The sequence below is a fragment of the Medicago sativa genome, chromosome 4, assembly GCF_051527215.1.
Source record: "Medicago sativa cultivar Bolivia chromosome 4, Bolivia_mono, whole genome shotgun sequence".
NCBI classification, from domain to species: domain Eukaryota; kingdom Viridiplantae; phylum Streptophyta; class Magnoliopsida; order Fabales; family Fabaceae; genus Medicago; species Medicago sativa.
Window position 1 is genome coordinate 53,610,978 of NC_140752.1, and position 25,750 is coordinate 53,636,727.

At 38.5% G+C, this 25,750-nt stretch overlaps 3 protein-coding genes and 1 non-coding gene across 4 annotated transcripts; 1 reads left to right on the forward strand and 3 right to left on the reverse strand.

The window, feature by feature from the left end:
• Positions 1 to 6,970: 6,970 nt before the first annotated feature.
• LOC146929826 (uncharacterized) lies at positions 6,971 to 8,610 on the reverse strand. The gene is made up of 2 exons (XM_085708257.1): positions 7,395 to 8,610; positions 6,971 to 7,364 (listed from the first exon to the last, which is right to left on the reverse strand). Exons 1-2 carry the CDS (start codon positions 8,407 to 8,409, stop codon positions 7,117 to 7,119), a joined length of 1,263 nt encoding a protein of 420 aa, XP_085564383.1. The 5' UTR covers positions 8,410 to 8,610; the 3' UTR covers positions 6,971 to 7,116.
• A 2,128-nt stretch (positions 8,611 to 10,738) lies between these two features.
• On the forward strand, positions 10,739 to 10,845 carry LOC146929827 (small nucleolar RNA R71). Its single transcript, XR_015009063.1, has one exon. It is a non-coding gene; the product is annotated as a small nucleolar RNA R71 (small nucleolar RNA).
• A 2,512-nt stretch (positions 10,846 to 13,357) lies between these two features.
• On the reverse strand, positions 13,358 to 14,905 carry LOC146929828 (uncharacterized). Its single transcript, XM_085707414.1, has one exon. The coding sequence runs from the start codon at positions 14,903 to 14,905 to the stop codon at positions 13,358 to 13,360; it is 1,548 nt and encodes a 515-aa protein (XP_085563540.1).
• Positions 14,906 to 22,312: 7,407 nt separating this feature from the next.
• Positions 22,313 to 22,972, reverse strand: LOC146929829 (uncharacterized). Its single transcript, XM_085707415.1, has one exon. The coding sequence runs from the start codon at positions 22,970 to 22,972 to the stop codon at positions 22,313 to 22,315; it is 660 nt and encodes a 219-aa protein (XP_085563541.1).
• Between the last annotated feature and the right edge of the window lie 2,778 nt (positions 22,973 to 25,750).

Here is a 25,750-nt window from a genome sequence, read left to right on the forward strand (position 1 = left end):
TAGAATAAGTGAGAGTTCCAAATAAATGGGCACAGGTTCAAATTTGATTAATTGAGTGGTGACCTGCCAAAGGGGTGGCTCCACGGATCTTTGAAAAATTTGGAAAATGGTAAATATATGGGAAGGTACATTGAACACAATAACCGTTATACTCCCTAACAACTTTGAATGCCCCTGTTTTGAGTCTTTGAATGCCCCTGTTTCGAGTCTTTGAATTCCCCTGTTTCGAGTCTTCGATCTGCAGATGCTTCAAATCGGAGATCTTTTGATAGCTGGATGCCCCAAGTGGACTGTGCTGACTGATGCAGTTACTTGTTATGATCCTTAACTTTTGCATAGATCGCCCTTTCGGGTTTCGACCTATCAGGATAATCATTTTTGTTCATGTCTCTAATTTTTGCCTGGATCGCCCTTTATTCGTGGGAAGGGAAAAGATGAATTAAAACCCTTTTTCAAAGACTTTGGATCCGGGGGTTGGTTTCGATAGAGGAAGGTGTTAAGCACCTCTAAAGACCACGGTACTCCGCGGGAACCTCTTTCCTAACTTTATCTTGTGCTAGATTATTTTTTACTTGAAAATTCTTGCTTAAAAACTAAGTGAAAGAATGGAGGGAGAAGAAGGATGATTTTGTTGTTTTTTATTTGGTTTGGAAGGATAAATCCTTTGCCTACATACCCTTAAAGAAAAGGGATCAAAACCCAATGTAGTTCACTCTCAAAAATATTTTTGTGGGTTAGGTTGATTTTAATTTGTTTTGAAAATGATTTTGAGAAGGGTTGCAAGACCTCAAGGTATAGAAGAATAAAATGGTGTGAAGTTGGTCAATTTTAATTAAGAATTTAGTCTAAGTTCAATTAAGATTCATTAGAAATTTGATTAAGAAAAGAAAAAGAAAAAAACAGCTTGGATTTGGATCCAAGGTTTATTAAGAAAATATTTGACTTTTTGCTTATTTGATTTTTTTGAGATAAAAAGATTTTTCTAATCTAACGGTAAACTAGCGTAACGATGCGAAAAATAAAGCGAGCGTAAAGCAATAAATAAAGTGGTGTAATGTCGGTGCTCGTGTCGGTGTGTGCAATTACTACGCTATTACATACCCTCCTAGATACAATCTAAGGGAAATAAAAACACAAAATAAATTACATCAATGCCTAAGTACACACTAAGAATTTGGCGAGAATGAAATAAATTGCAAGGATAAAAAATGCATGAAACTATACTAGAATTGAAGCAAACAAAATATAACAAGATAAAATGAGACTTAGCATGAATGATGTCAAAATTTTAAAACAATGCACAAAATAGAAATTGAAAGATTTAAAGCATAATTGACAAGAGATATCATGGAGTGAAAAATTAGAATTGCATGGAACTAGAGTTGAATTTTAAAGCTAGGTTGTAAGAATGTTTGATATCAAAAATCAAAATGAAACAACAACCAGTAGATGCATAAAATGATTTTAAAGCCAACATATAAATGAACAATAATGCATGATGTTTGAAATGTCAAGGAAATGCATGAAGTAAATATTGAAATACTAAAGCAAAAATTAACAAAGAAAATTATGGAGTAAAATATTTAAAATGCATGAAGTCATTTTTTAAGAAGGAATGCCATGAGGATTAAAGTGTTTGAAAATGCGGGAATTGCAGTCCAAAAATGAGTATAAAAGTCCATGAGTTTTTTATAAGAGTTATTAAAAAAATGGGTAAAAACACATGTAGGAAGGGGGTGCAACATGCAAACAGGGGGTGCATGCAGTAGTAAATAAGCAAACATAACACAAAGCAGAGAGTTGGGCTGAGAGGGAGAGCAGGACTGGGCTTTGAATTGAACCAGTGGGTTGATTTGAATTAAAAGGGTTAGGGTCATGGATAAACCGGTTCGGTTTGGTATCATATAAAAACGGTTTGTTTGTTGGTTTTTTCATAAGAACATAAACAAATCACTCTCTCAAGTTAAAAAAACCAGTAGACCAGAGAAGAAAAGGGAGAGATGACCGGAGTTCCTCCGGTACGGTGGTTGGCCGGAGCGCCGCCGCACCGGAGTATTTTTTCAATTTTTTGAAATTTTTTTAACTCAAACGGCTCATCTTCTTCTCCTCTGTTCAAATACGAGAGTAATTTTAGAAAACAAAAAGCCAAGGATTCTAGATCTAAGAAACAGAGAAGAAAAGAAAATACCTCTTACTATCTTTGATGATTCAGTTCCGATGAGATGTTGTTGCTGCGACGTTGAAACTCCTTTTCATCTCAAACCAGTTCTGCTATGTTCTCCATGGCTTGGGCTTGCACTCGACCTTCTTCCTTTCCTTGCTGCTGTTCCGATTCGCTATTGTGTGTTGATCTGGATTCAGAATTTGCTGTTGTTTATGTGTGTAAGAAACGAACAAAACTGGTACGTGTTAGTGTTGGATTTCGGTGATGGCTTTGTGAGAGTGAACGGCTGATTTGGTTTAGATCGGTGCATGAACGTGTCGGATCCGAGTTCCCTTTCTTCTTCTTCTTTGATTCGTGTTTGAGTTTCCTACTTGATTTCGGTTTTGTGTGGATCGATCCGTTTTTGGCTTGGTGTATGTGATTCGGTTTAGTGATGCTACTATTTGTGAATGACTGAATTTTGTTGTGTATTTGCAAAAATGAAGGTTGAGGAACCGAAAATGGATTTGTGAGTGTTGGAAGTTTACGATTGTGATGTTTATGAGTTTGTATGTATGAAATCTGGAGATTTGTTTTTGAGATGTTCTTGAAAAAAAATTATAAGAAAAAGTGGTGTTTGATCTTGTTTTTGGGCACTGCCGCTTTTGGACTGTGTTAGTGTAAAATCCAGTGCCGCCCCCAAATGATTGGACCTGATGCTAGCTTAAATAGTGACACATTAATAAATAAAATACTAATAAATAAGATAAAAATGCAAGATATAATAAAAGTGATAATAAAATCTAAAATTGTCCCTCTCGGGACCAAATGAGGTATTTAAAATACCTCTCTGCTAAAATTTCGTCTGAGATGACGAAATGTCTCAGTGTTAAAAGTACGCATAAAAATGGGTAAAAACAGAAAAAGGTGGTCAAAATTTGGGGTATGACAGGCACAAAGTCTCCTTCTTGAATTTCACGGGGACGAACCTTCTTGTTGGAAGCTTGTTTCAAGCTCTTTTGATATAGTTGTACAAGGTCGTCATGCATTTAAAGTTCAAGCTGGGATTCCAGCAGTACTCCTATTGACGAGACTTCGACCTCCACGGGATGCATGGCCTCCATGTTGTATACTGAGGGAAGGAGGGGGGATTGCCCCTGTTGAAATTTGTACTGAAGCACGATACTCCTGTGAGGCAACGGTAACATCTCATGCTAGTCTTTGTAAGTGACTGCCATCTTCTGACAATCTTCTTGATATTTTGTTTTACAGCTTCGACGGTGAGATGCCCCAGTATGCAAGAGATCTCGTCGGGAATCTCTTCATTCCTCTTTTCTTCATCTTTAGACAAAGGAACTCAAAGTCGAGAGAGAGTATTGGGTTAATGTGTTCAACGGGTTTATTAATGCATGATTTGATTATTGATTTTGACAAGTAAGTATGCAGATATTTGAAGATGATCGGATTTTTTTTTTTTTGGTTTTTTTTTGTACTACCATTTTTTTTCCAGAAACAAGCAAAAAATAAAAAACAAAGTCAGGATCAAAACGACCTTTTTATTAACGATGAAAATACTTAAAAGCAAAAAGCCCTACACAAGTTCACTTTCGTCTCGGGCAGAACGAAAGGATATTTTTGAAAAGAGAAAAGCAATATGAAGGTGAGAAAAACACAAGAAGGGGGGGTTGAATTGTGTTTTGGAAAATTCTTCGTTTCTCCTAAAAACTGAACACACTGGTCAGAAGCTAAGTGAAATAGCTTCTGAAATGGTTATCAGAATCTAAATGCAGCGGAATAAAACAGAGAGAGAGAGAAGAAGAACGACACAAAGCAATTATACTGGTTCCTTCCACAAACCGGAAGTAGTCCAGTCCCCCTTGCACTTCCAAGGAGATTTCACTAAGAGTAATATCTGATTACAATTGCTCAAGCCCACAAGCAAGAGACTTCCTTTGCTCAAGCACACAAGCAAGAGACTTCCTGTGCTCAAGAACACAATCAAGAGACTTCCCTGTTCAAGCACAACTGCAAGAGACTTCTAGCTAAACAAAATTACACAAAAAATTGTTTAAGGTTGAACACTTGATATACAATCAGAGGTGCTCACAATACAAATCAGATACAGACTCAATGACTTAAGAATTTCTAAGATATGAATATGAGACACAGAAATTCTAAGTGAATGCAGAACAATTTCAGCAGAGGTTTGGCACTTGTAGAAATGTTGTGAGTCTTTCGTTCAGCATTACCAATTCTCTAAGTCTTCACTCCTTTATATAGAGGTGTGAAAGAGACGTTGTGAAATTGCCAGCACATCAAAGAGTCGTTGTTGAAGCTTGATCTTTCACCAATGATCTTTTGCCTGATTTGGTTATTTTCCTATGAAGAACCAATTTGAAATCCATTCCTTATCCAAAGGAACATCTATGCAGGCGAAGCCGTATTCTGGAGCTATTTTCTTGTCTTGTAGCGTGGACACAAAACAGAGTAGTGGAGAAGGTGGTTGTACAGTTCGTTGATAGAGCCAAACCGCAAGCGCACGGCCTATCGAAGTAATAGTAGTAAGTAGAGTATCGTTCCGCTAGGGAGTTGGTCAATTTAATTAACTTTTAATGAATGATTAGAGGAGAGAAAGTTGATTAGAAAGGGTTTGATTACTGAAGGTAAAAACAATAATAATAAAGGGGCCTTAGGATCATTGGTTCATCTTAATAACTAATCCTTCACTAGACAAAACCTAAACTTCTAATTTCATGGTTTACACACTAATTTCTAAAGACCGGTTTCCCTTAGCCCCTCACCTTTCCGATGAAAGTCCGGTGAGAGTTTACTTCTAGCAACCAAGCCTATTTCACTGACATGATTACTAGAAGATGCATAGAGGATTGAAACTACTCTTTGTCTCAATAGTTGCAAAGACTATTTCACTGTTTTGCAACTATTGTCTAGATTCACTTGTTCCAACATCAAGACTCCGCTCTCGCTTTATGAATTGATGTTTGGGATGATGGATTAACGATTATCAAACCCTCCGCTTTCGCTTCCACAGTTTGATAATTGTTAATCCACGTTAAGACGGTGAATCTAGATTAGAAATTAGGGTTACATAGAAATTAGGGTTTAGACATGTTTTGTTTAGGATTGAGTCATTAGACTCCCCAATAATCCTAAGACTAAGAAGTCTACTCACTCATGTTCATCGTAGACATGGAGGAAGAAGAGAGAAATACGGTAAAATAAATTGCAAGGAAAGTAAAAGGAAAATAAAGACTTTTATTAAAATAATACTTGAAATAAACAAAGTAAAGGATCATTGTTTATGGTGGAGAGCTACTCTATTTATAGCTTTACATTCGACTTAGAAACTAAGCAACTAAAAGGATAAAACGGTAAAGCTGCAACAGGGTAACTTGGCCTTGAAGAAAAAGCAGCAAAAGTGGTTCTGGGGACGGGCACGGCCGTGCCACATGTTGGCACGGGCCGTGCCAAGCTTCTGGTAAGGGGAAATGTATTTTTGCCCCGTATCTTCGTATTCTTGCGCTGTATTTTGCTCCAGTCCTCTTTCTTTTGCTCCAAGGCACCTTCCACCATATATTTATTCCTAAAATAAAATAAAACACAATTTGAAGTAAAATATTCTAAACTAAAATAAAATGCAATAAAATAAAATCAAATCTAAAATAAAACTAAACTAAATAAGGCAATAAATAATACTATCTATGACTCATCAAACTCCCCCACACTTGAATCTTTGCTTGTCCTCAAGCAAAAGGCAGCAAACATAGCAGCAACGAAGATTGATTTATGGCAATATTAAGAACATAAGTCTCAAAGAAAGGTTTTGCCTCAAGTACACTAATTTCAATTTCAAACACTTCTCATGAACCTATTCTACCCAACATCAAGTCTCAAGTGAGTGTGTGTGTGCAGTCCAACCCTTTTCTTGCTCCTGTATAAGACAGATATTATGAGGAATAGGTTCTATCCTTAGTGCTAAAGTAACCGAGAAAAGTCCTTTCTTCATTTCATATAAGAGTGATGGGAATTTGAGTTAAAATTAAATTAGATATAACAATTAAGCACAAAGGGGCTGCAGATGCTTAGGGGCTATCTATCCTCGTAGGAAGTCTTCTCGGATGTAATTGTCCTTTCCCCCTAGATTCAAAATCACCCTAAGCAGTGCTGCAAAATTATTTATTTGTTTCATCTCCGCGTAGGAAGTCTTTTTGGATGTAATTGTCCTTTCCCCCTAGCATTGATGAATTTGTTTCACTTTAAGTTCAAATTAAGGAGTCACCACCACAATTAGGAAGTCAGGATGTAATTGTCCTTTCCCCCATATGTTGGTGCCATTCTCCCGCCCCATTTAACATTAACAAATTAATAAGAATATAACAATTAAGAACAATTTGATTAATTTTCCCACACAAACTTATACTACTTTTACTCTTAAGACTTTAAAGGGTCTAAGTTAACACTAAAGATAGAACGTGTTCCTTAAAATACCTATTCATACATTTACTCAAGGATTGCAACCGGGTGCTTTTCTCATTGGAGATTTTCACAATAAAACATGATATGGGTATAGCAAGAACATAAGAAACACAAGAAACTATTTTCATGTACAAGAAGCAACCTTTAGAGAAGAGACAAAACAAAAATTTTCATGCCATATTTATATTAAAAACAAGCTACTTAGTCATGCCTCTTGCTATAAAAACAAAACAAAAGAATAAAGTTCAAGGGAGTTTGGACACTACGACTCTAGACACTTTATTAGCCCCCCCCCCCCCCCCCCCCCACACTTAGGGGAAGCATTGTCCTCAATGATTCAAAAGAAAAAGAAATTAAAAGAAGAAGAAGAAATAAGAAGAAGATGGAGTAGAAGAGGATGAAAGAAGGAGATGAGTAGAATAATGAGAGATATAGGGAGAAGAAGAAGGGAAGAGAGGAAGAGGAAAGCTCACATTTGTTTATTGAGGTCCGTAAGGAGGACCTTGAAGTTGGAGGTGTTGCATCATCCGACGGAGCATCTCATTATTTTCATCATTGACACGGTTGCCCCTTTGAACTTCATTGCGAAGGCCGGAGATCTCAACACCTTGCCTTTGTTGCTCGGTGCTCATCCTCTCGATTTCATTGTGAATCCATGTCCATCTTTGATTTTCATTAAGCTCATCGGCTTCATGGCCATGGTGCCCCTCTTGGTGCAAGTTAGCACCTTCTCCTTCATCATGGTGCAAGCTAGCACCCTCTCCTTCATCATCTTGTTGTTCTAGAACCTGCACATCATCAACATACAACCAATTTTCTTCCACCTCGGTGGTAGTCCGAGATGGGTTAGGCAATAAAAACACGATTGGCACATTTAGCTTAAGTTGGTAATGTAGTGGTGGACGATGTTTAATGAAATTCATAGCAATGAGGGTTTCCCGGTTAAGCTTATTGTTTCCCTCAATTGGTTTGATCCCCTCATCCTCACTCACACCAAAACATCGAGCTATGTATGTAATGATGCCACCCACCACTATGTCTCCCCTACCGGCTGGTCTAGTAGCTACAAAGTCTAGGTAATCAATCAAATAAAAGCCAGTGTTGACGGGGTGGTTATAGAGCATTGCCCATAACATGAACAACTCATCGGTTCTAGTGTTTCCTAGCTCGGTTCTACCCCAAATAGTGCAAGCCATGACCCTCTGAAGGTACCTAAGTACGGGGTTGTGAATGTTGCTAGCTTTGTTGGCTCTAGGGACATAGTTATCAAGGCCGGTGATACGGTTCCAAAAGGCAGCTGGGTCATAGTTATCCGGTTTCAGACTATCATCCCAATGATCATGAATATACCCCTCATTGACAAAACCTAAGGCTTCACAAAAGTGCTGAAGAGACATATTATAATCAATGTTCATTAACCGGAAAACAACTCTATGGTTAGGGTTATCAAAATTCAACTTATCTTTAGTGAAAACAAGTGAGCTTAAAAATTCATAAGTAAAATTCTCATAACCCCTCAAAGGTGTTAGCATATCAGTCCAACCTAGCCTACCTATCAACCTAAAAACATCATCTCTAAGCCCTAGCACTTGCAAATCATAGGAATCAGGATATCTAGAGGGATGTAAGGTTTTAGAAGTAAGAATTTTGTACCTGTCCCTTTGTTTGTTGTCTTTGAACTGAATTCCATGATTCTTGACTTGTGTTTGCTTCTTTGGGGGAGGACCGGAAGAACTTGCTGGTTCCTTTCCACTTCTTCTTCTTGAAGCCATTTGACCTTGGTTATGGTTGGTATGAAAGTTTGGGGTTTGGGAAGATTTTTGGTGGAAAGGATTGGTTTAGGGTTGGGGTGGATGTTTAAGTAAGGTTTATGGGTTTAGTTATGGAGATTGGTTGAGGTTTTGTGGTGATTGGGTTAGGTTTTGAAGGATTAGGGTTTTGGTGAATTATGGGTTTGGGTGGATGAAAGTTGTTTTTGATTGGTGATTTTTGTTTTGGATGAAGTTTGTGATTGATTGGTGAAAGAATGGAGTAGATTGATGAAGATTTGAGTGAGATATGGAGGTTTGAAGGTTTGAAGGTTATGGAGGTTTAGAGAGAAGTTTGAAGGTAGAGAGAGGTTTGTGGTTTGAGAATGAATGGAGAAGAAGAAGAAAAATTTGGTTTAAAAAGGCCAGAACACGGGCACGGCCGTGCCAACCTTGGCACGGGCCGTGCCAACTTTCTGTGGCTCCCAACCTTCTTTTCTTCAAAAACACTGGCACGGCCGTGCCAGATCCAGCACGGGCCGTGCCAACACTCTGGTCAGAGGGACTTCAAAATTTTTCATTTTCTTGATTTTTCTCGAATCATACTTGGACAATTACCTACAAAACAAATTAAAACAAAGAAAAACAAAACAAAAACAATTAAATGCGTGGGTTGCCTCCCACGAAGCGCTCTTTTAATGTCATTAGCTTGACGGTTAGAAAGAGTCCTTAGAATGGATCAAAGATATCATGTTGTGTAGATGGCGCTATAAAACGTTCTTTCACAACATGATCGTTAAGCATGCAACAAGAGTAAAGAGCGGGACCTTTCATAACGTTTTCCAACTCAAATCCTACCATTTTATCACTCACTTGAAAGACTATCCTACCAAGTTTAACATCAATGAGGGCTCCTGCAGTTGCGAGGAACGGTCTACCTAGGATTATAGGGACGTCATCGTCTTCTTCAATGTCAACGACTACAAAGTCAGTGGGGATGTATATCCCCTCTATCTTAACAGGTATGTCCTCGACAAATCCTACAAGTTTCATGGTAGAACGATCAGCTATTTTTAATTCCATCTCGGTAGGTTTCAACTCTCCTATCCCTATCCTTTTAAGCAGAGACAAAGGCAGCAAACTAACACTAGCTCCTAAGTCACATAAGGCTTTGTTTATGGATTCATTCCCAATTTCACATGGTATGGCAAAGCTACCTGGATCTCTAAGCTTAGGGGGTGCTTCTTGGATGATTGCACTAGTTTCCTTAGCCAAGGCTATTGTCTCATTATGCTCTATAGCCCTTTTCCTTGAAAAAATTTCCTTTAAAAACTTGGCATATAGTGGCATCCTAGACAAAGCTTCAGCAAAGGGAAGTTTAATGCAAATCTTCCTAAGTATGTTAACAAATTTTTCAAACTTACCCTCTAAATTAAGCTTTTCGGGATTTAAGGGGGATGGAGTTTTGTTTTCTTCAAGTGGTTTAGCTTCTTCTATCACAACTTTATCACCTAAGGGCTTGACATTCTCTTTCCCAATGTTTTTAACCTTAGCAAAAGTTTCACCTAACTTACTACCCCTAGAAGATATGACATTAACTTGGGCTTTGGGGTTGGCTTCGGTTTGACCAGGAAAGACTCCCGGTGTTTGGGAAGATGTAGCCACTTGTTGGGCTATTTGGGCGATTTGTGTTTCAAGCATTTTAGAGTGAGTAGCAATAGAATCAACCTTGGTATTGAGCTTGGAAAGAGAATCATTCAGAAATCCAGTTTGGTTTTTGAGTTCTTGAAGTTGTTTGTTTTGGTTGGCAATAGAGTTTTCTAACAAAATTTCCAAATTGGATTTTTGAGTGAATCTTTGGTTGTTTGCATAACCGGGTGGTGCTACTTGTTGTCCATAGGGATTTTGATTTTTATAAAAATTTTGATTTTGTCTCATCCCTTGGTTGTATTGAGCATAATTCATTTGCTCAACACCATTAGTAGCACTACCTAGTTGGCAATCAACACCAGCATGACCAGCTATACCACATATTTCACAAGAAGGAGTAGATGCAGAATTGATAGCACTAACATTGAATTTTTCAAGTTTTTCAGTTAGTGTATCAATTTTAGAGGCAAGGTGATCATAGTTAGAGACTTCGTGTATACCTGCCTCCTTTTTGGAGGATGAAGAACTAGAGATGGCTCTCTCGTCGGTCCATTTGTAATGATTTTGAGCCATGTCTTCAATTAGGGCATACGCCTCCGTGTAGTTTTTGTTCATAAGTGCTCCACCTGCAGCTGCATCAACAGACATCTTAGTGGTATAAGACAAGCCATTATAAAAAGTGTGGACTATAAGCCACTTCTCTAGGCCATGGTGGGGACAAAGTCTTAGCATTTCTTTGAAACGCTCCCACGCCTCATAGAGAGATTCCCCATCTTTTTGATTGAACCGTGTGATTTGGTCTCTAAGTTTAGCGGTTTTAGATGGTGGAAAGAAACGGGCAAGGAATGCTTGCCTCATCTGATCCCATGAAGTAATGGAACCGACTTCGAGGGAATGGAACCAAGCGCTAGCTCTATCCCTTAAGGAAAAGGGAAAGAGATGAAGTCTTACGGCCTCTTGGTTCTCCTTCATGGTTCCACTAATTCGTAGGAAAACAGAGATGTGAAGATTGGGATCCTCTGTGGGGGATCCCGAGAATTGGTTTTGCTGCACCAAGTTAAGTAGGGCAGGCTTGATTTCAAAGTTGTCATCCTCAACCGTTGGGTACACAATAACAGCTTGTGGCTCAGCCGTAGACGGCGTTGCATACTCTTTGAGAGTGCGATTGGCCATGGCGGTGTTATTTTGTGCTGCTCTCCTCCTTCTATGTAAGAACCTTTCGATCTCGGGTATGAATACCGCTTGATTTCTAGTTCTTCGCATACAAGGTTGAGAACCCAAGAAGTTAACGATAACAGAAAAATAAAAAGGTAAAAATAAAAATAAAAAGAAAAGAGAAAGAAGAAGAGAGAATTCTAATCACTAAGAAAAAGCTAATCAAATTAGTTAACTCCCCGGCAACGGCGCCAAAAACTTGATAGAGCCAAACCGCAAGCGCACGGCCTATCGAAGTAATAGTAGTAAGTAGAGTATCGTTCCGCTAGGGAGTTGGTCAATTTAATTAACTTTTAATGAATGATTAGAGGAGAGAAAGTTGATTAGAAAGGGTTTGATTACTGAAGGTAAAAACAATAATAATAAAGGGGCCTTAGGATCATTGGTTCATCTTAATAACTAATCCTTCACTAGACAAAACCTAAACTTCTAATTTCATGGTTTACACACTAATTTCTAAAGACCGGTTTCCCTTAGCCCCTCACCTTTCCGATGAAAGTCCGGTGAGAGTTTACTTCTAGCAACCAAGCCTATTTCACTGACATGATTACTAGAAGATGCATAGAGGATTGAAACTACTCTTTGTCTCAATAGTTGCAAAGACTATTTCACTGTTTTGCAACTATTGTCTAGATTCACTTGTTCCAACATCAAGACTCCGCTCTCGCTTTATGAATTGATGTTTGGGATGATGGATTAACGATTATCAAACCCTCCGCTTTCGCTTCCACAGTTTGATAATTGTTAATCCACGTTAAGACGGTGAATCTAGATTAGAAATTAGGGTTACATAGAAATTAGGGTTTAGACATGTTTTGTTTAGGATTGAGTCATTAGACTCCCCAATAATCCTAAGACTAAGAAGTCTACTCACTCATGTTCATCGTAGACATGGAGGAAGAAGAGAGAAATACGGTAAAATAAATTGCAAGGAAAGTAAAAGGAAAATAAAGACTTTTATTAAAATAATACTTGAAATAAACAAAGTAAAGGATCATTGTTTATGGTGGAGAGCTACTCTATTTATAGCTTTACATTCGACTTAGAAACTAAGCAACTAAAAGGATAAAACGGTAAAGCTGCAACAGGGTAACTTGGCCTTGAAGAAAAAGCAGCAAAAGTGGTTCTGGGGACGGGCACGGCCGTGCCACATGTTGGCACGGGCCGTGCCAAGCTTCTGGTAAGGGGAAATGTATTTTTGCCCCGTATCTTCGTATTCTTGCGCTGTATTTTGCTCCAGTCCTCTTTCTTTTGCTCCAAGGCACCTTCCACCATATATTTATTCCTAAAATAAAATAAAACACAATTTGAAGTAAAATATTCTAAACTAAAATAAAATGCAATAAAATAAAATCAAATCTAAAATAAAACTAAACTAAATAAGGCAATAAATAATACTATCTATGACTCATCATTCGTACAAAGTACAATGTCAACGCTTTCGTCCAAATTGCAAGCACATGCCTTCAAACACCTTTGAAATGACCGTTGCAAAATTCCACTAATCTTTTGTTGTGTTATCGAATCCAATAGACAGCTTTTGCAGTGATGATTCTTCAATCCTTGAATCTTTTGCAAATCCAGTTGATCTTCAGCTTCTGGTGAAATGACTTCTGATGAGGCAGCTTCTGATGATGCAACTTCTGATGATGCAGCTTCTGATTGATACAGCTTCTGATAACGCAGCTTCTGATGATGTGGCTTCTGGACCTCTTGTCTTCAGAAGCACTATTCTTCAGGAGCACTATTCTTCAGAAGTACTTTACTAACTTCAGGAGCGGCTTTACTTCAGGAGCGCTTTTTCTCTTCAGGAGCGAGTTGCCTTCAGAATCACTAAGCTTCAATTTTGTTGCTTCCTTTTGCTCTTTAGTTGCTCACTCAGAACCAATAAATGATGTAACTTTTTAATTAAGGTCATGTACACTTGAACAAATATTAGCTAGTCCAATTTACAATTTTTGATACCTTGTTATCATCAAAACTCTTTAAGGTTCATTGTTAAACGCATTTTGTTCCAACACAACAAACAAACATCATTTGAACAAAAAACAGCGAAAGGAACGTCAACAGCGACCCAATTACAGCTACCCACTCCATGCGTTAAGTCTTAGAAGGTCAGGCGGTTGGTCCGGATCAAATTCGGAACTGCATTCTTCATTGCATTACAATGTTCAATATCATGGCCTGGTGCCCCTTGATGGAAGGTACAGAAAAGGTCAGGTCTATACCATGCTGGCAATCTTGCTGGTACCGGAGGAGGCGCCATGGTCTGGACTAGATTCCTTTTGAACAACTGGGGAAGCAAATCCTCATATTTCACGGGAATTGGGGTAAATTGTGCCCTCGAGGCCTGTTGTCGAAGCTGCTGTTGCTGATACGGTTGCTGAGGATATTGTGATTGATAATCCGGTTGTTGAATGGCAGTGGTAGCGGGTGTGATGGCAGCAACTTGTTGACGGGCTGGATAACGTTGCTGGGCTCTTTCGTTGGTTACCATACCGACTTCATGTTCCTTCCTCCGTGGAATGTTGTTACCATACTTTTTCGTACCACTAGTAGATGCATCGTCTTTCACTATTCGTCCTTCTCGGACACCTTTCTCTCCACTTACACCCACGCCGACCATCTCTGCGAAGCTCCTGGACGCGCTCCATACCATTTTTTCATAGTATAATGGACTGAGAGTTCTCAAGAACAACTTGGTCATCTCCTTTCCTTCCACCCGTGGGCTAACCTGGGCAGCAATATTTCTCCACCGATGAGCATACTCCTTAAATGTTTCTCTGTCCCTTTGAGTTTCAGCCTGCAGGTCTCCCCGGTCTGGAGCCATGTCTACATTGTAGTCATATTGTTGTACAAAGGCATCACACAAATCCTGGAAATTTCGGATGCTTGTTTTGTCCAAATTCATGTACCACTTCGAAGCGGGGTTAGCCAAGCTTTCTTGAAAAAAGTAGATGAGGACCTTATCATCTTTAGCATATGCACACATTTTCCTCACATACATTGTCAGGTGGTCTTCAGGGCATGAGCTTCCTTTATATTTTTCAAAGTCTGGGACTTTGAATTTATGGGGTATCTGGACGTCTGGTACCAAGCAGAGGTCGTAAGCAGACTTCCCAAAAACTTCTTTTCCCTGCAGAGCTTTCATCTCCTGTTGCATCTCTTCATACTTTTCTTGTAAGTCGTCAACCCTGTCATGGGCCCCCACACTCCCAAAATGGAAGATGGGTTCTTCTTCTTGCGGTATAGTATGAACAGCAGGTGTGAAGTAAGTCACAACAGTTGGAGGAAACATCGTAACTTGCTGAGGAATAGGAGTTGTATGTTGAAAAGTAGGCATTTGCGCTTCATAGGCAATGGGACGGAGTATCTCGCCAGCAGTCAGAGGAGGAAACCATGGTGTGGAACGTTGTGGAGCAGAGTATGTCGGAGTTTCGGCACATACCATCCAATCTGGGATAGCAGAGGTAGTAGCTTCGGCTTGGACTCTGATAGGAGGAGGAGGTGGTGGAGTCTGTGCAACTGCCAATAACCTTACCAGATTGGTTAGTTCTTCCATCTTCGCTTTCATCTCGGCCAGCTCATCCAATTTGGTGTTCATGGCTGTCACCTCTTCACGAAGTGCCAAATTATCTTGCTCGATACGTTCCATTTTCTTCTTAAAGTTTGCTTGAGTGCCGTACAAAATAGTTAACCGGTAGTGAGTGCGTCGGGCCACAGTTGAGATAGCTTAACCTTTTATGGAGAAGAAGATTTTAGTGAGACTTGAGTTTGGAAATTATGAAATGCAGGATGATGCATGATATGTTTATGCAAAAATGGACACATTTTTTTTTATGAAGGGCTTATCGAAGTGAATTGTAAGCATTGCAGAGGAACATGGTTTTATTTGTGATGATATTGCAATTTGTTCCTTTTTCAATAGTAAGAACGAAACCAAGGAAAGAGTTCTTAAGGAAAGCTAAAGCTTAGTTAAGATTTTTTTTTGAAGTTGTATTTCTTGGTGTTCTTTCTTACAAGGTCCGTTCATCTGTGATGTTTGCAAAAAACTTGTTTAAATCCTTCGAAATTTGATGGAGAAAAAAAAGTTGTTTATGAATGAATGCATGTATGCATGATTATGCTAACACAAACGGTGAAAACATGGTGAGGTTAGGTCCACAATGTTGGAGTTAAGGGTAACATCGCCATTTGGTAAGGACTATGGTTTTCAAATGTACCTGTATCACGGGTTCTACCAAGTTCCCAGAGTTATCAACCACTTCCGAACACTATCGGGTTGTGGAAATACTTCCGGTCCAATAACGTTCGTAAGAAAGTCTCGTCTGAGTGTAGTATCGTGTATCAACTAAACCAAGATTACTCATGATTAGCCATCGCACTACGTCCTAAAAGGCCAAGAGGGGTTAAAGGTAACTAAAGGTTCTCAACTTTTGGCGGTCACTTGAAAATAATATGTCAAACACGAATACTCATGCCAACATAGTATGTTTCCAAGATCCCTGAGTTGAGTGGGGTTATCACATGTGCTATAACCAAAATTCACTCTTGGCAAAGCACTATGATTATACCACCGTCCTATCTTATTGTTTCTCTCAAGTCTGGGTAATGGACTTATCTCCCCACTCACGTTAGAAAGAAAAATGAAAAACAAACATACACGTAATTTCCATCTTAAAAAAAAAATTTAGCAAGTTTATAGCACAAATTTTAAGTAAAGTCCAGTTAGGCTTAACCCTCTTACTTTTTATCCCCAGTGAAGTCGCCATTTCTGCCGCGTCATTTTTCGGACGGTCGAATGCCATTTGATTGGCTTTCGACCCACTATTTTGGTTTCACGACTGAACATTTAATTCTTTTCAAGAGAAAGTGGAAAAAGGTTCAAATACCACATTTTTAGGGATTAAGGGTTCGGGGGTTGGTTATATTTAGGGAAGGTGTTAAGCACCCTAAATATCCGTAGTACTCTACGAGAACCTCTTGATTTTATTTAACTTTTGTGCTATAAACTTGCTTGCTTAAAAAATGGAATTTGAAATGATAAAAGAAAAGAAAGACCTAATTTATCTACATTTTTATTGATTTGGAAGGACGCATGTCCTTTGCCTACGTACCCGTGAGGGATCAAAACCTCGTAGTTCGGGGTTGAAATTGACGTTTGATTTGTTTTTGTATTTTTTAATAGTTTTTGAAAAAGGTTTGAAATAACAAGCCAAGTGGCAAATGAATATTTGTTTGTGTTTTTTATATTAAAGAAAAATCACTTAAAGTAGAATTAAAATTGATTCGAAATTTGATTAAGAAAGAAATTAAAAAGAACGATCACTTGATTTAGGATCAAGGTTTATTTAAGATATTTTTTGTGATTTTTGTTATTTGAATGTTTTTTTTGAATAATGACATGAAAATTATATAAGCAGAAAGAGAAAAATAATGTTAAGCTGAAATAGGAGGTTATTTTAACACAGACCAGAATACTCTAGAGAATGATTATACAAGCAGAAATATAATATTAACAGTTGATTTAGGACCAGAGCACTCTGGATTAATTTAATTAACAAGGACCAAATTGTTCTGGATAATAATATAATATTAACAGTTAATTTAGGACCAGAGTACTCTGGATTGAGGTGTGCATTTAATGACAAAATTTAAATATGCATATGATAATAGTAGACAATAGAATTTAATGCAGAAAATAAAATACAAAATGCATGAAAGACGTGGAAAATAAAATAGAATAGAAAATAAAGAAGAAGGGGGTGCATGCAGTAGTATGGGGGGTGAAGAGAGTAAAGAGAATGACAATCTGGGCATAAGGCTGAAGGAGCACGTGGGCTTAGCCTTATTCAATCTGGGTCGTCTGATTGATCAGACAAACCTGATCTGATCATCATGAGAGGCAACAGGGGCCATAGGATCTAGATCAGATGGTTAAGAAAGGCGAGGGTGCACGTTAGTGTGTATGTCAACGCGCATGGGATTAGGACAACCTATAAATAGGCTTAACCTTCTATTTTCTCTCATTTCCTCTTTTTTCTTCTCTCTCTTCTTTCCCTCCTCACTCGGTTCTCTCTCTTCTCTCTCTATTTTCTTCTTCTTCTCTGACGAGGGAAGGAAGAGCACCGGCGGCCGTTTCAGTTCCGGTGCGGTGGTTGGCCGGCCCAAATGGGCGGCGCCACCGTGCCAGAATAAAAAATTCCTTTTTTAACCAAAAAACTCTTTTTTTAAGGCCGGTGCTTCTTCCTTTTCTCGTTTCCTTACCTGAAATGCACAAATACGCACGTGTGAGTCCAAGATCTAAAAAAACAAATTTCTACCTTTTTTATTTTTTGAATCAAAAGTGTTAGGATTGGATTTTGGTTTGGAAACGTGCTGGATTTTTGAGGATTGAATTTGTACGGTTTTAGGTTTGGATCGGTTTGATGATATGGGTTACTGGTCTTTGTGAAGCTGTTATGCGTGTGTGTTGATTGCAGTTGGGATCGGTTTTATGTGAACCGATTTGGGGTTATAGGTTTGTGATGGCTGTGTTGGATTTGTAACAGGTTTTTTGTGTCTGTCTGTGTTGTTCTTTGCTGGAAATTTTGCGTTTGATTGCAGGTTTATGCTTCTGTTTGTGTTGTTCTTTGCTGGAAAAATCCTCCCTTTGAAACTGTGTTGCAAGTTGCATTTTATAATGCTGGATTGAGACATTGGGTCTGTGACGGTAGCAACACAAACTGCCCTTGTGTGGATTAAGGGAACAAAGACAGGCTGTTTTGAGCTGTGCCTTGGATATTTTCGGACAAGATTTTGGACTTTTGATATAAAAATAATAATAATAATAATAATAATAATAATAATAATAATAAATAAAACTAAAAGTAATTAACTAAAAAATTTAAAAGTAATTAACTTATGGATATTAATTAACTAAAAAAAAGAAGATAAAAAAAACTAAAAGTAATAATAAATAAAAATTGAGAGAAGAGGGCCCGACTTGGAATCAAATATGAGGTATTTTAAAATACCTCTCTGCCGAATTTTTTACTGAAAAGGCTGGGATCGGTCGGGGTTAAAGGACACGTGTTTGTGCTATCTTAGGTCAAAAATTGGGGTATGACAGAGAAGTTGCTTCAAGTTCCTATGTTTCTTCCTCCAAAAGCTTCTTACCCTTACTTAATTGCTTGCTTGAAGGAGGTAAAACAAATAGAAGATGGATTGGTTGGATTGAGTGCACCGATTTTCTAGTGAGGGAAGAGAGAAAAATTCTTCCAAACCTAGAAAGAAAGGTTGAAGAATAATGAACAATTTGGGTCCTAAATCCCTTAAGTACTCTTCTTGAACAAATACCCAAATTGCCCTTAACCTAAACGTACGCAAACTATCGTTAACAGGTATTATCTCATAACTTATGTAAGCGGGATATTACATCCTACCCCCCTTAAAAAAATCGTCCTCGAAATTTAGAATATACCTGAAAACAAATGCGAGTACTGACTTAACATCTCCGATTCAAGTTCCCACGTAGCTTCACCATCCGATGAACCTTTCCATATAACCTTTACTATGGGAATCTCCTTTTTTCTGAGAGACTTGACATCATGGTCAACTATCATTACTGGTTCCGGTTGAAACGTTAAATCCGATCTTAACTCTATGGAATCTAACTCAACTGGCCGGAAAGGATCCGGAACATACTTCTTCAATTGTGATACATGGAACACATCATGCAAACCTGACATAGTTGGAGGCAAAGCTAACTGATACGCCACCGGACCAATACGCTTGAGTATAAAAAACGGTCCTACATACCTTGGACATAGTTTCTTGGTTCTGAAAACACCTCTTAAACCCAATTTAGGAGTAACCTTTAGGAACACATGATCACCTTCATTAAACTCCAAAGGTCTCCGTCTCTTGTCCACATAACTCTTCTGACGACTCTGGGCTGTTCTAATCTTTTCCTGAATTGATTTAATTTTCAGAGTTGTTTCTTGAATGATCTCTGGCCCAATAATGCTCTTATCTCCAACTTCGGCCCAACATAAAGGAGTTCTACACTTCCTACCATACAACGCTTCATAAGGTGCCATTCCGATACTCGAGTCATAGCTGTTGTTGTAGGAAAATTCTATCAAAGGAAAATGATGGTTCCAACTTCCGCCATCTTCTAGAATACATACACGCAACATGTCTTCCAAGGTCTGAATGGTTCTCTCTGACTGACCATCAGTTTGCGGATGGTGAGATGTGCTTAACTTCAAACGAGTCCCTAAAGCTCTCTGAAAAGCTTTCCAAAAGTGTGAAGTAAAAATTGGATCTCTATCTGACACTATAATCACTGGAACACCGTGTAACTTAACTATCACGGCGATGAACAATTCTGCATACTACGGTGCTCTGTAAGTAGATTTCACTGGTAAAAAGTGAGCTGATTTGGTTAATCTATCTACGATCACCCAAATTGAATCATGACCTTTCTGAGTTTGGGGTAATCCTCCTACAAAGTCCATAGTAATGTGTTCCCACTTCCACTGAGGAATCTCCAACGGTTGAAGCAAACCCGCTGGTCTTTGATGTTCAATTTTGACTTGTTGACATACAATGCATCTTGCTACAAACTCAGCAATATCTGTTTTCATGTCAGGCCACCAGTATTCCCTTTTTAAATCTTGGTACATCTTGGTAGCACCAGGATGAATTGAGAAACTACTCTTGTGAGCTTCTTCCAAAATCAATCTTTTAAGCTCTTGATCACTTGGGACACATATTCTTCCTTCAAACAAGATTGCCCCATCCGAAGCCATAGAAAATTCTGGGTAACCACTCTTTTTCTGAAGTTCTGAATCGGCTCTTTGGGCTTGTACGATCCTTGACCGCAAATCATATGAGACCTCCAATTTGTGTAACCAAATACCATCATCGTCTTCAGTAGCCTCGAGATTAAGGTCTCTAACCCTCTCATACAACTTGCAAGTATGCATCATGACTTCAGCTTGAGCTAAAGCCTTACGGCTCAAAGCATTTGCTACGACATTAGCCTTTCTTGGATGGTATTTCAAGTCGAAGTCAAAATCTTTAAGGTACTCCATCCAGCGTCTTTGTCTCATATTCAAATCCCTTTGATCAAACAAGTATTTCAAACTTTTATGATCGCTGAAAAGTTCAAATTGGGCTCCATATAAGTGATGCCTCCATATCTTCAAAACAAAAACTATGGCCGCCAATTCTAAATCATGAGTGGGATAGTTTTCTTCATGCGTCTTGAGTTGTCTAGAGGCATAAGCTATCACATTGTTTTCTTGCATAAGTACTCCACCAAGTCCTTTAGACGATGCATCACAAAACACAATATATCTCTTTTTCGGGTCTGGAATAGTTAAGACTGGTGCTTGAGTTAACTTCTTCTTTAGAGTCCTGAAACTCTTCTCACATTCTTCATCCCACACAAATGGTACATCTTTTCTTGTGAGTCGGGTTAAAGGCAAAGCGATTTGGGAAAACTTCATAATAAACTGGCGGTAATAACCAGCTAATCCCAAAAAGCTTCGAACTTCTGAAACATTCTTCGGTCGTGTCCAATTCTGAACAGCCTCCACTTTTGACTGATCAACCGCTACATATCCTTGAGAAATAACATGACCCAGAAACTTGACTTCTGGCAACCAAAACTCACACTTACTGAACTTTGCATACAAATGTTTCTCCCGAAGAATATTCAACACTATCCTCAAATGTTGAGCATGCTCCTGTGGATTCTTAGAATAAACCAATATATCATCAATGAAGATAATGACGAATTGATCTAGATATGGCTGGAAAATCCGGTTCATATAATCCATGAAAACTGCTGGAGCATTAGTTACACCAAATGGCATGACTAAGAATTCATAGTGTCCGTAACGCGTCCTGAAAGCCGTTTTAGACACATCTGAGGATTTGATACGGATTTGATGATAACCCGATCTAAGATCAATCTTCGAGAAAACTGACGCTCCCTTAAGTTGATCAAGTAAATCATCAATTCTTGGCAGAGGATACTTGTTCTTGATAGTTAACTTATTCAATTGGCGGTAATCAATACACAGTCTCATACTACCATCTTTCTTCTTGACTAACAAAATTGGTGCACCCCAAGGAGACACACTGGGCCTTATGAAATGCTTCTGGATAAGCTCTTCAAGTTGAGATTTCAATTCCTTGAGTTCTAAAGGAGACATTCTATAAGGTGCTACTGATACTGGTTCTGCTCCCGGAATCAAATCAATTGAAAACTCAATTTCTCTTTCTGGTGGTAGATTTGTGATATCGGCCGGAAAAACATCCAGATACTCACTAACAATAGGAATATCACTTGGACTCAAATCTGATTCTAAAGTCACTGTAAGCATGACATAGAAACCCTTATCTTGAGCACAAATAAACTGAACCATCTGGTATGTGTGCTTGAGTAGTTCTGACAAGGCCACACCTTCCACCGTATTACTTGTAGGCATGTAAATACTCTTCTCTGCACACCCTATATATACATGATTTGCTGAAAGCCAATCCATGCCTAATATTACATCAAGTTGCTTCATCGGAAGACATACTAAGTCTATATAATATGTCTTGCTAGATATGGTGATAGGACAATTTTCACAAATATAGATCGCTACAATTCCTCCATTTATGGCCGTAGTTACCATCATAGGGGGATTTAATAACGAAACAGATAACTGGAGAGCTTCAACACATTGAAAGGAAATGAAAGAACATGATGCACCACAATCAAATAAAACATTAATAGGATTCTGACCAAGAAAACACGTACCACCAATCAAGTCTTCATTAGCCTGTGCCTTCTTCCCATCCAATGAGTACACCCTACCCTTGCTCATCGTGGTACTTACACCTTTGCCCTTGTTCCCTCTAGTTGGACAATCTACCATAAAGTGTCCTTTCTGGCCACAAGCATAACATGAATTGTCACCTGCTCTGCATTCCCCGGGATGGGTCCTTCCACACTTCTTGCAAGTTACAAAAGATCTGGGTGAACTTGTCTGCTTCCTTTTCTGAGGGGACCCCTTTAGCTTCAACTTTTCATGATGCTATCAACAAAATTTCCCCTCCTTCTATTAAAAGACGTGGTACCCTCCTTAACAGCTTTGTCAAAACCTCTTTCAGCTTCCAGACTATTATGCACCATCTCATCAAAGTTTGTTAATCTCTGCTGACTGACCACCGCATAAAGTTCACCCCTCAAAGCATGCTTATACTGATTCATCTTCCACATCTCATTACCTGCATACTCATTGTGAGTAGAGTAATGAGACAACTCTTCAAACTTCTTGGTGAAATCTGTCACCGACATACTGGCCTGCTTCAAATGAAGAAATTCCTGCTCCTTACGGACTTTGTATGTCACTGAGAGATACTTCTCTAACATTACTTGTTTGAAGTTATCCCAGTTTATCTCCATGCCACTAGTTACCATGCGGCGTCGAGCAGTCTCCCACCAATCTTCTACCGGACCACGGAATTGATTAGTTGCGAAAATCAATTTATCTTGTTCAGAACAATCAGCCATATGGAAAATCTTTTCCATATGCTTAATCCATCTCCTTGCATCCTGTGGTTCACCACGACCATCAAATTCCGGAGGATGATTCCGATTATACTCTCGGAAAGCTAGATTTCCAACAACTAGAGGTGGTGGTGGATGCTGTTGATGCACTTCAGGGCCTTGTTGCATAGCTGCAGCTCATTGTTGCTGGGACTGAGCATTCTGCTGAATCTGTTGTTGCATTAAGTGCATCATATGTGCCCACATCTGAGCATCAGGGTTCGCATTCTCCTCAACATTCTGATTGACTCTTGGTCGGCCTCGTCCTTTTCGTGCTCCGGACATTTTTCACTCTAACTGTCATATTTAAGTCAAAGTGATCAATTTCAACCAAATATAACAAATGAGGACAAATATCCTAAACTCAAAAAGAACAACTACTTGGTTTGTAATATTAATGACCCAAGGCACGATCTGGAACGACCTGCTCTGATACCAAATTGTAACGCCCATTTTGAAAGTGTCTAGTGTTGAGACAAAATCCTTATTTGATGTTTTAAAGATTACAAACATATTATATTTATTTAATCTTGTTATCTACTAATTCATTTTGTGAGAATTTGTTTCATGAGAACAATCTGAGAACGTTCTGGCAAATACGATGAAAATGAAACAGTACATCAAAAGTGAACAAGTCTGCACAGCAAGAAAGCATGGCAAAATAGAATTTAATAAATGTCTCTTGGGATTTAGGAAAAGAGTTCGACCCATTTGGATTCAAGAAGACCATTAAGAATAAATGCACATGGCTTAAAGCATGACATCACTAAAACAAAGGACAATGACATCGTCTGCATTGGGCAACAAGTTATACAGCTCATAACAGCTGGTTATCTCATGCGCAAGTAAGCAACAGTGATGTAAAAGCCAGGCAGTTCATACAGAACATTCTGAGAACGTTCTGGTTATTTTAAAGAAGAAAAGAGAAATTAATTGAGACTTTGGACAACTATCAAAAACGTGTCCAACAACTCTATTTTCTCCCTTGATCACCAAGACACTCCTCACCTATAAATACAAGGGCCTTTGAAGGTTATAAGCAAGAGTTTTGAAAGCAAATATCTCTCTAAGTGAAAATCATCACTACAAACAAAGCTCTTCCCAAACAAAGCAAATTCCAAGCTCTCTCACTATATCACTTGGATCTTCTCTTTTGAATTTGCTATTGTAAAACTCAAACAACGAGTTGAGTATTTATTTGATCCACACAAATCTCATTATACAAAGTGTGTTGTATTCTTCTCAAGTCTATTGGGCTTAATAGTTTGAGGTAGAAAATTCCAACCTTTCTTTTGCTAGTGTGCAAAGAATTGTAGAAGCCTGCTGAGGTTGATAATACATGTGTAACGGACTGATCTGGTGTGATCAAGATCTTATAGTGCTAGTCAGAAGTTTCTGTTAGCAAGAAAACTATAGTGGATAATCTCACACGAGGTGTGGGGACTGGAAGTAGCCGGGTTTGGTGAACCAGGATAACTCTCCTGTGTTATTCTTCTCTCTCTCTCTCTCTCTCTCTCTCTCTCTCTCTCTCTCTCTCTCTCTTTATTTAAAGTTACACTACACACACATTTTATCACATCTATATTGATCTCCAGAACATTCTGGTCCAAGATAAAACAATTGCTTAAATATTTAACTAAAGATTAAAATTAGCATATAACATTGTTTTATCATTCTGTCATCATTCTTCAGAATATTTTGGTCCTTGTTAAAATAAGTTTATATTTCAACTAAACATCATTTTTCTCATTCTGCTTATAATCATCCTTCAGAACATTCTGTTTTGATTAACTAATTGTTATATACTCTAATCTTGTTGAACTAACGTACACCAAGAACATTCTTGAGTATATAAATCTAAACTTAACTTTCAGGAATAATTTTTAAAAGGGTCACAATTCAAACCCCCCCTTTCTTGTGACGTTTATTGCTACTTCATCTAGAATATTCAAAAGTGCGCTATAACTGATATTGGATACATACAAAACATCCAAAGTCTTATGTTACATAGTGATCACTAGATATCCAAGTGAAACTTGATTACAATAAATCAATACAACACGTCTTATAATTAAACATATGCATCCATAAGTCCAACTCCAAATATATTTCCATGATCATACGGTCAATCCAAAGCTTTTTCCTTACCTTTTCCTCGAGTAACCTGTGAACCTGAACAAATAATGAGAGGGATGAGACATAATGCCTCAGTGAGTTCTTTATAACCCTAGGCTAGTGATAACCTAGGGGGAAAACCTACGGTTATCACGTATCTAAAATACAACATGCCGGTTGATTATACGTGTGTGGTCTTGCTTGACTAGACGGTAGTGCTTACTAAATCCGTCATAGGTTCTTCGTAACTTACTAAAGGTCTTGCTTTATCTATACGTGTCATGGCGGTTAAGGGGAAGTCTAAAACCGCTACTTCAAGATATGCTCTACGTATCGAGATCTATACATCATAATCATGACACGTTTCTAAGTCGGACGATTAGGAAAACCTAAGTCGTCATCGACATAACTTTCTTTACTTGCTCTACTTCTTAAACTTGAACGTATTTAACATCAATACATAATCAATTCATAATTAAGTTAGAAGTTAGCGTCGAACAAACAAATAATAAATCTGAGTTCATTTTACGGATTAATTCCGGGTGGAGTAATCCCGAAAGTTAATCCCTTACCACCGGTGAAATACCTAGCTAAGGCGCACCGGACTCCCTCAGTGGCGTGCGGGTCCCTTACGGCTTATCACGTTCCCCTTAGAGAACCTCTTGTATTCGTCCTAGGAAGGAATACGAAAGACACGACACCTACTCTTACTTAATGGTCTTGACCACATAAATTCTTGCTTTAACTTTAAGTGAATAGATTGTGCTAAGGTTCACACTTTAACATAAATAA

What these genes read in the sequence shown, in the direction of transcription:
- LOC146929826 (XM_085708257.1), bottom strand. Translation starts at nt 8,409, where the DNA reads ATGGCTTCAAGAAGAAGAAGTGGAAAGGAACCAGCAAGTTCTTCCGGT. An exon ending in ACAAGATGATGAAGGAGAGG is followed by an intron (nt 7,365 to 7,394) that starts GTGCTAGCTTGC and finishes ATGAAGGAGAAG; the next exon opens with GTGCTAACTTGCACCAAGAG.
- LOC146929828 (XM_085707414.1), bottom strand. Translation starts at nt 14,905, where the DNA reads ATGGAACGTATCGAGCAAGATAATTTGGCACTTCGTGAAGAGGTGACA.
- LOC146929829 (XM_085707415.1), bottom strand. Translation starts at nt 22,972, where the DNA reads ATGCAACAAGGCCCTGAAGTGCATCAACAGCATCCACCACCACCTCTA.